Consider the following 14,326-nt stretch of genomic DNA (forward strand, 5'->3'; position numbering starts at 1 on the left):
TCCTGCAAATTAGAAAACAGTAATATCTTTAATATACAGTTATTTTGCTTTGGATCTTTTTTTAAGGTTATAGAAGACACTTGTACTTAATCAGGAATTCCCATGCACAGCCCAATCCTGATCTTCTTGATAATATGAAGAACTTGTTATTGTACACAAAAGGTCATTCAACGTGTTATATATGGTCTATTTTTATGACATCACATTCAATTATAGCAACCTTGTAGTGATTTCAAGGATAGGCACATGTCTTAGTATCTGTTATTTGCTAGACATCTGTCCATGTTACCACAGGATGAAACCTAGAAATAGGTGATAACTTTGTAGATGCATTTGCTTCGATGCAGGTTGACAGTCATGCTCATAAATGTTTATTTTGCTTATTCTGGTAAATCAGTGGAAAATTGTATGTATATATCTGCTTGCATTTTAACTAGCCCCTTATGATTTTAGGTACCGCCAACATTTTCTGGGAATGTAAGATTACATGCTTCCAACCCTAATTTATCCACAATAGATTACACAGAGGAAAAGCAATACTCCAACGGCCCAGACAATTCCAATTTCTCCAAAATGCAGGATGACTTGTGTCATATTGCACACAAAGGTAAGAAGCAAACAAATCCTCAATTAGGATTCTAAGGGCACATGTACACTTGATATGCTGTCTTCCAATATTACCCATACAAACACATAGCTAAAGAGACTAGAGGAAAAGTAGCTCCAATCAGGACCATCTTTAAAGGGTACTTGGGGTTTCTACTGCTTTGCGTATGCTACTAGATACAGCAGTACCAGATTAACTTATTTTGAGATGAAACAATATGCAAATGGGAAAGTGAAAATAAGCCTTCTCATTTAAAGCAGTGCGCTGTCAAATTTCTCCTATTTCTGGTTGGTGGCCAGTCTTCTCCAAAATTCCTTCCTGGGTGCTACATAGAGGTAGATGTGGTCCCTGTCTCCATATGACAATGCATGGCTCAGCCAGTGAACACTGGATTGTAAAAGGAAATGAGGCATCTGAACATTAGAGTATCTAATATATGAGATTACTGGGTGTTTCAAAAGGCTGCAGAGGTAGATAATCATGCAAAATTTTTAGCATTATAGTCCGGTGCTTGTAGAGGTGTGTGTTTCGCTGATAGGAAGATGGGAAGATGCATTTAATTAGAGATCACATTTTTACCTAAAAATGAATGCATCATAATCCAATTTTCAGATGCATCATTTATCTTTAGATGTGGTCAGTCAACGTGTACATATACATGCCACTCAGAGTTTTGGAACTTAAATTGACTTTCTCCCATGTAAACAGTACCGATATCTCCTTAGAAACTTTTATTGTGTCTTCACTGAATTAATTTTGTAATGAATGGTAAATGCCCCACTGTATAAATATGTATATACATGTAGAACCCACAGGCAATACTGATGTGGTGGTTACAGAGAAACACAGCCTATTGCCACTTATGTATAGGTTCTTATTATGTTACTTACTTTATGTTTGTTAAGTTTTAGATAGTGATGAGAGGTTAGAAGCTATGTCCAGTTTGTATTGATGTTTGTGAAAACTTCAAAGAGTGAAAAGCCAAATGTTGTTGTCACCAGAGTAGAAAAAAAGGGAAAATCTTCCATTGAGGTAATTGTACCACTGATAGCTGACCAAGCAGGGAATTACTTCACTGCTGCTGTTTCAAATTAGACATGGATGTCAAAAAAACTGTATCTACAATAAAAAAAAGTTTGACTTCAGTTATCTTTAGTTATCCCTGTGAGAAATGGTTTCACACAGTTTCATGAAATCATTTTTAGCACCGGGCTGTGTGCCCAATCCTGAGTTTGACAGTGTGGCGTTACAGCAGTTTGTGAAAAAAAAATTTTTCTTAAAACTGTTGATAGAAAAAATAGCTTTGTATGTGCTTCAAGCATAAAATCTCCTCCCACTGCAAAAAAATTAATCTGTTTCATATATTTTTTTTTATTAATCAATTTTCTTTGTACGTTTTCCAAAACCTCCTCATCCTTTAAATGTAGTCACATTTGGCCATTTTTCAGCTAACATTGTGTTGCTCACCTAATATCAGTCTGTATATACCAGACTTTGACAACACAAAGATCTTTTTAGTGATTAACGCTCCAGCGTCCCAGTCGGCATTTCTGTATGGCGAGCTAATCATAAAGTGATCGTTTTTTTGTGTCATATGCCTGGTTGACCATTTAAAATGAGTTGGCTTTTGCTTTTTGTCTGCTTCAGCAATATTTGGACATGGGTCACTTGTAGGGCGTTGTTCACGAATATTGAGCATTTATGTAGCCAAATGTACCTAGATTTTAAAGGTGAACTTAAGATCATTTTAAAAAGCAGGATATTATTTTTTGATAAAATACTTTAAAAATGTTTTGTTTTTAATCTGGCAGAACATCTAATGCACAGGTTAGGAACTGACACCCTACAATATTTTGTGTTTGCCAGCCCTTTCCCCTTATGCAAGCTGGGGGTACAACTTACAGCTGAATGGGGAAAGCTGCTCTTGTCATGGGAGGTTTATTTTTTCCTGGTATAGACTTGCTATGGCAAGCTAGGTAGTCAACACACCCATAGCAGACATCTGTATGTATAGGTAGCAGGCAGTAGTTGATGAGTACACTTAACAAACAGTAGGCAGATTGTTTTCACAGGAAGTTGTAATTTTCATAATTTTGTATTTTTGCTATGGTATACCTTTTGTTTAAGGTTCCTAGAGGCAACTGACACACCTGATTTATGCAGAATATGCATACACCAATAAAACAAAGCTATTGCTACTCCCCTATCCCCGTTCCCTGGCAGGGTGCTACCATCTTTCGTCTTTTCTTTCTGTAGACAATCTTTTGTCATTCTGATTAGCCGTAAACCAGGCAATCCTGAATTCCCCTGCGCGTATTGGGAATGAATGCAGGAGTTATGATATCCCATCATTTGCATGGGAAGCCAGGATTGCCGGGTTTCCCTGCCAACCAACACTAAGCTCAACAAAATCTGACATTTAGGTGGTGATTAGGTAGGTAAAATCAGTTATTGCAGAAAGAACATCACCTGTGTCTTTCTGTACTAACCACTTACCTGAATGGCTAAAGTTCAAAGTGGGACTTTAGTTCAACTTTATGTACTGTATCTGGGTATAGCGATATCAAGGATTTGCAGTGCTTTAATCTGTTTTTTTTTATTTAGCTGACTTCTTCTTTTCTATTGCTTTTTTTCAGCTTATTTCACATTAAAATCTGCTTACAGCACAGTCTTGGAAGAGCGGGAAAAGCTAAAGCAGCTATTGGAACAAGACTCCTCCCCCACCTCTCAAATATTGGGTCTGAAGAATGCCTTATCAGTGGTAAGATAATATTGATTACAATTATAGTTTGAAACGACTAAAACACTTAAACAAATATTGGTACTTTGTATAAAAGCACCTATAGATGAACTTTTTGTTGTGCTCATACCTGCCTTTCATACTGTTAGTGCAAGTTGCAGAATAGAACAGAGGATCTGATTGGGTGCTATGAAATAAAGTGATAAATTTCATCAGTCTCTAGAATTATCGGTAATGACTTCACCTCCATGCTTATGGCACTCTCTAATTTTCTACTGCTTTGTTTTCTGCCTTCATGCTTGTTCTGTGTGTGTCCTGCTTATAATGGCTAGTCTAGCAAAGGACATTATACTATGTACACTTAATCAGTGTTTCCCCCTTACAAAGCCTTTTTTAATTTTGGTAATTGGTTCCTGATTTGAAATGGATGATTTTAAAATATTCAACAATCAAAAATGAATAAATCAAAGATTTCTGTACATAGTTGCTAAAATGTCCTAGTCTTTGTTTTGCTGTTTTATTTTTGCTATCTGTATTTTTTATAAATTGCAGGCGGTAAAACAAAATGCTGATCTTACAGAGCGCTTGCACAGAATTCATGCTGATTCTTTGCTTCATGATACAGCTGCTAGTTCAAACATCAGTCCAGTAAAGGTGGGTGAAGAAATCCCGACTAAGTACCATCCAAATTAGAACAAACACAAAAGTGTACATAGATATGTGTCAGATGGGTGAATGCTTGTTTTGCTAAAGCTTTAACTCATTTTTTTCAGTTTGCAAAGTGTATTTATGCTAATTAAAGGGATTTTAAGTCTAAATATCATTCTATCTGTTGCTATGTTTTCTACACTCTTTGTTGTAGGTAAGATCAGCAAAAGGTTTCTTGCACCAGCACTTAACACAAAGTTTGCCCATCTTTTCTGTTTCAGCCAGAGAGCAGGAAATCATTATTTATTGTGTTTTATATATATTTTGACTCTGGTCTTTTGAGCTTAGCACCAGCTATGTATTGCTTATTACTGTCCATGTAATTTAGTTGAATCTAGTGTGAATGCTTTTCACTTTCTTTTTCATACTCTTTCTATATAATGAAGCCTGTATTCTATTAACATCATCCGTTTGAGACATGTAAATGCATTTGCGAAATGTGGTTATGATATATGTGTGAGAACAAATACAATCACACAAGCTTAAATGACCTATGTCAATTGTGTACACTTGAAATTAGTAGAAATACACAGGGATAATTACCTTTGACGTTGATTGAAGTTGCAGTTGTTTTTACACTGTGAGAGGTGTTTTTACTGGTATAATTTACAGAAATTATAGCCATAAGGATTCTTCTTAGGATGATTACTATGTGGATGGTATCAAAGGAATCTGTTTTTTTTTTGCTTAGAATTGTTTAGGATTTCAGACTTCAGGTGTCCTGCTTTCCTCCCAGTTCCCTTATAAATCAGAAAAATCAGCACATTTTCTGAAATTTGAAAGTCCAAAAAATTTGTATTTAGATAAATAAGTTGACAAAGACCACAAACAACTATGTATAAAAATTGGACACAGAATGATCTTGTTTATTAATAATATTAATAATAATAATAATAATAATAATGATCATGTTTACAAAGATGTAACTTTCTTGAATCACACGTCATGTTCTGTGTCCTGTACAAAGGCCCCTTTTATTTTTTTTTTATCAACTATCTAATAAAAAAATGGAATATTTAAAAACTCTTGACCTAAGGATTTGAAGCACATTTATCCTATGTTTACTACTTAATGATTTATTCTTGCATAACAGATTTTTTTTTTTTTTACAATTTAATTTTGGTTAAGATCTGTGCAGCTAGTCTACACTACGTACATTTTAAGAGATCCTCATTCTGTGTCTGAAGAGTAATAAAGTTTTGACAGTTGGGGCCCATTTTCACCACACCAGTCAGGTATGTTATGGTGTGTCAAACTGAGATGGCAGCCCATTTAATTTATTAACTTTTTTTATTTTATATATAAAAAAAACGAAGTTAATTTAAAGTTTAGACTGTAGTGAGACCTTACCCTTCATCCACCTTTGTGTGTTGAGACTTTCAATCAGCCTGGATGGGATGGGTTACTTCTAAGCTGTACTGGTCGATCACAACAGGGATATGGCAGCACATGTTCATTAAATGAAGTGTAAAGCATAGGTACAAACTAGGTCAGCCTCTGCAAAATTTGGATTGTACTATATACTAGCCTTTTAGGTCAGTATATGGCAGGTAATACCATTTTTATTCAGGGATGTCCTCACAGCCACATATTTTTTGGAGACCGCAGTACTCATTCAGTATCTTATTATTTTATATTACTTATATTTCTAATCTGTAAACATTCAGTATAGGCTTATCTGTGTTATGTAAGTTGGTGTGTAGATTCTGCTGTAGATAACAGTGTTCAGAAACAAAGCTATCAAAAGTAAACTATGAAAGAGTCTTTCCAGACACCATTCAAAATTCAAACCCATCATTGAAAATAATGATGGCTGTTGATCATTGTGACTGTTAACAGGACCGTACTACTTTCTGATTCTGAGCTAAAGAAAGTATTTTTCTCCATTTACAAGTCATGTTCAGTTCTGAATTGTTATTCGTTGATAATTTTAAAAAGACTTGCTTCCACATGAAATAATTCTCAGTGCAGATTAAGTACTTGTAAGCCTTTCCTGCTTAGAGTCCCCTGTGGGGCTGTTCCTGTGGAAGTGGCAGATAAGGGCTTGTTTTGCAATGTGTGTAGATCCAGAAGCATCACAGCTTGTTACATCCTTTTGCACCCGGGAGATGTGGACAGGCTGGCCTCATCTAAAAATGACCTTCGTTTATAAAGTATTCACAAGACAGAATAAAAACTATCTGTGTGACTCCCTGTGATAAAGCCACATGCTTCTCTGGTACCTGGGAGACTTAAACAGGCAATTGTTTTTGACAAGAATGAGGAGAGATTAAAAAAATTCTATAGTCTATGTACAAGGATTAGGTGTTTTGTAGTACAGGTTATTTTCAAGAAGAGAGAAATACCACTGGGTGTTAACATGCAGGAGGAGGAAGGGTTCATGTGTCTAACAAGGGATATCCCTTTTGCTTGCAACTATTCTTTAAGGCAAGTCTGGTGATATTATTTGCATCATCTAACACTTCCAATGGTGTCACTATAGATGGACAGTGTGCGCTAAGGTAGACTAGTAAACAAGGAGAAATTGGCCATTGGATGAAAAATTACTAATCATGCAAGAAATGTTCCTTTACTTAGAGGGTGTGCTCAGAAGAAGCAATTTATCATCATATAATTGTGTGTGCCTTTATTTTACATAATAATACCTGAAATCACCCAAAATGGCCTGATTTAGAGTTTATGTAGTGTTTATGTTGTGGCTAATAATATTCACACAAATTGGCCTACATTGGTTCCAATTAAGGGAGAGTGTAAGGACCTGTAACGTCTTTGATTGTAATCAATGTCTGTGTATGAATGGTCAATTTAAAATCATTTAGAGCTGCTCCAATTTTGATGGATACCAAGCCATGGGGAAAGCATATAGACCTGCAATTAAAGGTTCTTGAATTGTGCTAATTAGGAAAAAGATGTAAAAATTATTCAGTTTGAAAATGCCTGTCAGTAGTGTTCATACCTAATGTGGAGGTTAGGGGTTCTGCTGTTACCAAGCAACAATCAGGCCGACCAACCAGCCACAATTTCAGCCATGAGTACTAGGAAAGTTTGCACGATGAAAAAAAAATCCACAAGTCACTAAAGTTGAAATATCTGCCGACAAGTGGTGTTGCTTTTTAGGATGCACAATAAGAAGGCACTTGAACAAAATGGGCCACATGCCGAGGAAAACCTTTGCTGTTTGAATGCCAGAATTTAGTGAAGCCTCACAACTTCTGGAACAAAGTCCTTTGGAGTGATAAGATCAAAATGTACCTTTATGGTCACAGTGCTTTGTTTAAAATGGATGCAAGCCCTATGATGTAAAGTTATACCATCCCAGCCATTAGGTATGGAGGTGGATATCTGATGTTTAGGGGAGAAGGGTGAGCTACACTGGCATTGAGAACTTAGTGAAAACTGATGGCAAGAGAAATGCAGAATGTTACCAAATATTGGTGAACAAATTACATTTATTAGTCTTTAAGCTTTACATGGGACGCATTGGACCTTCCAACATGAGAGTGACACAAGCCAAGTTCACTCTTCAGTGGCTACAGCAGAGAAAAGAGGTAAGGTGCTGGAGTAGACCTAATATCATTTGCGGACATCTCAAATGTGCAGTTCTTGCAAGACGACCCTAGAATCTATAGGACCCAGTGGCTTTTTGTCAATAGGCAGTTTTACTTCTTAAGAATGCCACCACAACAAAAGGGTGCCAGTCATATAGACCAGCTGCTGTTTTCATTAAAAAGCCTTAGCAGAAGTTGAATTTAGGCATCTCAACATTATATTATTCAAAGAATATTCTTTATGAGCACCTGTACTATAGACTTGTAGAAGAGAGAAAATGAGTGCAAGAAAATATTTAACTCATAACTATGTATTCTGTGAGGAATTGGCTTCAAATGGTATGATGACATGGAAGATCCACACATCATCTTCACTTTAGGGCTCCTGCCTGTATATATTACAGGAAACAACAAACAAAAGAAATCATTTTCACTAGCAAGGGTTAGTGTCCACAACAAATTTAGTCCAAAAAACAAAATATTTAGCCTCCTGGCTAGCATAAACAAAGTCTTTTTTACCTTTTGCAGCAAAATGGACAAACTGACCCAAACAGCCAGTCTAAACTACAGCACCTGCTGCCTAGCACAGGGTGTGCTAAATAGGCTTCTGGGCCTTAGGAAGATAAGGGCATTGCAGATTCCCAGTAAAACCAGCCCCAGAACGTAAATTCCTAGAAACAGGATGACAAAACTACAGGTTCCCTGCAGACAACACTGCTGATTTCAACTCAAGAGGCACTATTAGAGATAACGAGTCCCCACATACCCACTGTCCAGCATTTTGCCTTGTAACACAGGTGACCTTTTTGTCACCATGCTACGTCAAGTGCGTTCAGTTACAGAGTGTTGTGACGGGTGCATAGAGGTAAGTCTGCTCACTCTGTATCATAATTACCAGTGCCAAGTTTCTGGCTAATGTCTAGGATATATTACATTTGAAAAATTGCTGCCTGTAAGGTTCTTATGTATGCAGACATTCCCAGAGGGCTTAAGGTTTGTTTGCTGCAGGCTGGCTGTAGGCTTTATTCTACGCATGAAGAGAAGACCCATCTGACCCGTCATGTTCATTGAACCCATCATTGTTCATTGAACCCAGGAAGCAGAGTACTTGCCTTATACACAATAGGTTGGACAGGTAGCTAGAATGTCATGCTTAAGCTTAATACCAAGCCATAAAAATATTTTCCAAACACAATAGAGAGACTAATTTGTATTAGTGATTTTTGATGTGCAGGAGTCTCCTATATTAAAAACATGTTTAAAGCTATGGTTTGCAGACACTATTACAGTAATAAAATAATATTGTGATTTAGAAATAATTGGTTATTTTTTAGATATTTTTAATATTTATATGTCTATGTTGTACTATACCTTGTATTGTATAACTAAGCAGGTAGAGGGAGCATTTCAGATTCTTGTGTGATCTGCCTGTGCATTGGACATTGTGATCATTGCCGTAGAAGAATTGTTGATCACAGAAGCAAAATAATGATTTCTTTTGATCTTCTGATTATTAGGAGGATGCATGTGAAGAGAGCAAGCCTTTGGTTCATCAAATGTCCAATGAGAGCCGCCTGTCCATCACAGATTCCCTTACAGAGTTTTATGACGCTCAGGAAGTTCTTCTCTCATCTAGCTCATCTGAAAATGAGGTCAGTACCTTTTCATTTTACAGTGTTTGTTTCTCCCTTACAGGTCTAATGAGGTAAATATAACAAACTACATGGCTCTCATTAAAAAGGGAGAGGGAACAACTCAAAGCTAATCTATAAAAACTCCGTTTAGTTAATTGGATTCCTTCAAAAGGAATAAAAACATTTTTGTTAATTTAGTTAGGTTAATTATAGAATGTACTTCTCCACCCACAAAGCTACTGGTAGTATCGGATTTATGAACTGATGGGCCTGGGGAATTATTAAGTTCGTATATGCCAGAGTGAGAGCTGAACGTGGACATCCCTAAAGTGGGTATTCTCCGCACTAGTCCAAAGAGCACACAGGAGGTGCGGCAGTGACCGAGAATTTGTTTTATGGCTCTGAATGTTTTCCAGCATTGCAACACATCATACAGTTTTCTTTGAATTTAAATGTTATGTCATAATATCTTTCTGTTAAGTTGGGTGATCGGTGGTAAGATGATTGTTTACTAAAAACAATGTAGTGCAAGGGTCTACCGAATGAGGACAATTTAAATGGGTGATTTATAAAGTAAACTTAATGAAGATTGTAAAAAAATTCTGAAACTCATTTGTAATTTGTACGATCACTTTTAGTATTTCCTCAATGCTGCACTTATGCAGAGTACAACGCTAAACATTTTTGGACAACTTACATTTAGTAGACACCACTAGAGTATGATTATGGTTGTCATTGCTGTCCGTGACACTTGCAGGGGGTTAAAGCTTGCTCCAGGACATGTTACAGAGTTTTCTTTCTAGCAAGGACCCCAATGCCTATTTTACTCCCACAAATCCATAAAACCCATAGGCCCTAATTTTTTTAAATCTTAGCAAAGTGGGAAACTGGCACAATACATGCCATACAGCAGAGGTCACCAACCCCTAGTCTGTGGCACACTAGTGGGCCATCTGATAGATGGGCCGCGGTTCTGGCTGGCGCACCCACCAGCGGTACCACCCCACTTGGGAGGGCACACCAGCCAGAGCCGTGTACAGTGTCTCCCGACTTTGCAGGCTCAGGGAGTGGGCGGGTTCTGGAACCATGACATCACGATGGGGGGAAGTTTCTTCCCCTTTGAGTGACACATGGCTCCCTGCGCATGCACGATCTGTAGTCTGTGGATTTATTGGTCCACGACCTGCAAAAGGTTGGCGACCACTACCATACACTGTAAAGAAACACTCACTCAAATTGTTTACAGCGGGCGAGCCCTGAATTTTTCTTCCAAATTTTTTCAAGGTAGGTAACCTTTTCAAAAAGCCATTGCTGAAGGAGGGGTATGGACATTGCTGGGGGTGTGGCATGTGAAGACTCACCAAATGCAATGGTGCCCAGGGTCTCAAGTGTTATATTATGGCCCTGGTTGACTGCAGTTATCAGATATGCCTTGAGTCTCAGTGAATTTTTATTACTGCATTCAGAAAGATCAGTTCACAGTCTGAAATTGATTTTCAATTTTTTTAATGAGCTCTTTTAGGACAAATTAGCCAAATCACAGCTAATCATGGAAATACGTAACATAATATATGATCAGTTGTGTTTGGTACAATGCCAATAACATCTGTTGTAGAGATACTCATATGCCACATTTAAAAAAATATTGTTACTTGTATAGTTGCAAACATGCTGTCTATTGTATAACCTATAATACAGCCATGACAAACAGGTTTTCCTGTCATTTTATTATTGTCTGGTTTAGTTCTGTTGTTTTGGCAACATCTTATTGTAGGGATATTTACATGTGCACTGTGACTGTTACATAATTACTATGTGCGAAAGTTATATTGCATATTGCACAACCATACTTTTTATTTTGTTTTCCTAAATATTCTCTTTTTTTGAACTATTTTAATCAATAAACAAACACTAAGGAATCAAAAAACAAATGAGGGGTAACATACTACAGACAATAATTATCTTGATAAAAGCGAAGTACATGGCTATTAAAAGGACTACTCAAAAAACAATAATTACAATAAGAATTACCTTCTTCACATTCTGATCTCCATTTCAAATGAGATCAGGGCAAAAAAAGATAAAGTCTGGAGGAATATTAAAACACATAAACAATTTTTTTTTTTTTTTTTTTTGATCATTAGATTTGGTCAGATGAAGTGATAACAAAACAAGGAGTTTCAAGAGATCTGAGAGCTGATTAATAAGCCACATTAAAGCTTAAAAAGGTGGAGTAGGGCCTTCCAGGCTGCCAAAGTGTGCAGAGAATATTTTTTTCAATTCTATATTTATATTTCCTAGTGTAGTAAAAGGAGGTTCAGGAGCGCACTAATTGCCAGTGAAAGTTGGTGGCTCAGTGAAACATAACAATCAAACCTATATTAGAAGTGAGCCGGGAATCCCCTCCCAAAAGGATTCAGTCACAGGACCGAAAAATGGAACAAAGCCAAAACTAGGAACAACAGCAACAGGAGAATAAACTAGATGGGAAAATTCTATCAAATTAAGCCACTGTGAAAAACATTCTGTTGATGAATGTATTAAATGAGCCTTTCTCTAAACAAAACCAGAGATGTTAAAGAAAGATGCCAAACATCATTCCAGTCATTCCAATCACCTTTGGGAAATCACTGGCCCAGGCATGTCCACATGCATTTAGGAGAGGTATAGTTTGAAGCAAAAGAACTTATATACCTTGGACAAAATTTTGCTAAGGAAATCGAAATGTAACAGAGATTCAAATTTAGAAACCCAAGAAGTCACATCTGCAATCTTAAACTGAGTACTATATGCATGATGTCCCTCATTTTATCAAAAGTATCCTGTCTATCCTAAACTAAATGGAAAAGTGAAGGATTCCCCCCGAAATGGGTTGTAGGGAAGACAGATTTATTGGTGGTAGAACGCATTCGCTAAATTCTTTTCCATGGTGGAATGCGTAGAGGAGATGAGAGGATATGGCCTTGAGCCCCCAAAGAGTAATTGTTTGTGAGCTTCAAAAGACCCAACTACTACGTACAGCTTGAGGAGTGACTGTAGTCATCAAAACAAAAAATAAACCAGGAATTAAAAAAATAATTTGTTCCCCTAGGAAATAATAGTGGAAATTTTATGCAGCCAACCAATCCAATAACTATGAATGTTGCAAAAGGGTTAGCCCTTTTCCACAAAAACGTAGTGATGTATTGTTCATGCTTCTAATTAAATCTCTGGGAACCCAGATGGGAGTTTACGATAAGGCACTTTATGGGCCTGTGCATAGAGCTACAGAGCACTAATTTGTAAAATGTACCACTTATGTTTAAATTTGTTTAGCAAAAATGTTCCTGTTTTTTTCATATTTGAAAATATGTTGACAAAACTAGCAAAAAAAAAAAAACCTATTGTAGGTTAGCTAATTAATTTAAAGGTTCTTTTTTTAAAGTGCTGGATGTTTTCTGAAAGTTGTGCGTAGCTTCCACTTTTCCTAATGCACTGTTCAATAAAGTATGCATTTTGTTTGTTTCCAGGTATCAGATGATGACTCTTATGTCAGCGATATAAGTGATAACATATCAGAGGATAATCTAAGCAATGACATTGAAAGACAATCTCTAGGTACAGTTCGGTGCACTTCAGACAAAATACACCTTGCCTATATTCTTGTCATTTAAAAGGTTATGTTTGTACAGTGTGGTTGTTATTACCATAATAATAATATTTACCAATATATGCTTGAAGTAAGATCACACTGACATATAGGATGACCCCAAAAGTTGGATTTCCAAATTAAAAAAAAATGTTTCCATATAAAGTATTGTCAGTGTTTGCAAGCTTTGTTAGTAGGTGGTCAGTGAGCCTCCCTCCCAATTAAGATCTTTTGTTACATTAGTAACCAGTAAACCCCTACCATATGGTGGGGAGACATACAGTAGTTTACCTGTTCCAGCATGCCAATCCCCTCTATCATGATGCTTCTTTATTCATTGCAGATGCATGTCATAACCTACTCTCCTATTCATCACAGATGCTTGTAAACTTGCAATATCCTATGATGAAAAAAAGATTATATAACGTGATATACGAGCACTTGTGATGAATTGAGTGCATTTGGGAATCGGGAAGCTTTCCTTGTCTTCTCTCAGGTGTTCCTTGCCTAAGCTTGTAAGCTGTAAATACGGATTGACATTCAAAATTCCGGCAACCTCCTGACCTGAGGAGTGTCATATTTTTTTTTATTATTTACTTACCACCACACACAGGCCAGCCTTTCTCGCAGCACCACGGACATCTGACACAGTTCCAGGGAGCAGGCAGCAAGGACGTCCTAACGTGTATTTAGTTTAGCAAGCAGACTGTTTCTGCAGAACAGCGTCATGAAAACATTAGTGGCCAAACGGTGTACTGCAGTTCTTGTGTTGTAAACGTGATCCGAAATTCATGCCAAGAAACTGAAGGATCCGGATTATCAATAGCCGGATTTTCGAGTGTCAACCTGTATAAAGTTTAGAGCCACTGTAAACAATTTCCCAGGCTTCAGGGTTTCACCTAAGATTTTTTTTTACTAAGTTGTGTTACCTGAAGTACAGACTTTATCTGAGTGAAGTACAAGTGAGGTGATCTGGATTTTAGATATTACTGGGGATATGGATACAGGAAAGTGAGCAGTTGTACAGGTATTACTAATTGTAAAAACCTATAAAAATGATTACTTAGTAATTATTCAGTAATTTCTTCTGTAGATGGGGCTTCTGTGGTGGATGGAATTTTAAAGCACCGAACATGTCTCCCTGCTCCATGCCCAAACACAAGCAATATTAGTGTATGGAACATTCTTCGGAACAACATTGGAAAGGACTTGTCCAAAGTGTCCATGCCAGTGCAACTCAATGAACCCCTCAACACTCTACAGCGGCTGTGTGAGGAGCTGGAATACAGTGAATTGCTAGAAAAAGCATCTCAGACTCAGGATCAATTTGAAAGAATGGTATGTTAAGGAATTTATAACTAGAGCATGAAAATAATTGATTAAAATTGTGTTGTACAGTAAAGAAATGATTTGCAAAAGCATCTAATGAGATTCAGTTCAGAAAGCAGAACTCTTAACTTG

The 14,326-nt window shown here is 37.0% G+C and overlaps 1 protein-coding gene across 3 annotated transcripts in view; it reads left to right on the forward strand.

The window, feature by feature from the left end:
• OSBPL3 (oxysterol binding protein like 3) overlaps nt 1–14,326 on the forward strand; it is a 106,173-nt gene that overhangs the window by 74,417 nt on the left and 17,430 nt on the right. For 2 of the 3 annotated variants that reach the window (XM_072412508.1, XM_072412509.1), the window contains 6 exons: nt 454–607; nt 3,244–3,368; nt 3,900–4,001; nt 9,121–9,255; nt 12,747–12,834; nt 13,959–14,203. In XM_072412508.1, coding sequence (XP_072268609.1) covers nt 454–607; nt 3,244–3,368; nt 3,900–4,001; nt 9,121–9,255; nt 12,747–12,834; nt 13,959–14,203 — 849 coding nt within the window. The remainder of the gene's footprint in view (nt 1–453; nt 608–3,243; nt 3,369–3,899; nt 4,002–9,120; nt 9,256–12,746; nt 12,835–13,958; nt 14,204–14,326) is intronic. The other variant, XM_072412510.1, reaches the window with a different exon arrangement.

Source organism: Pyxicephalus adspersus, chromosome 5 (assembly GCF_032062135.1).
Source record: "Pyxicephalus adspersus chromosome 5, UCB_Pads_2.0, whole genome shotgun sequence".
In the NCBI taxonomy this organism is placed as follows: domain Eukaryota; kingdom Metazoa; phylum Chordata; class Amphibia; order Anura; family Pyxicephalidae; genus Pyxicephalus; species Pyxicephalus adspersus.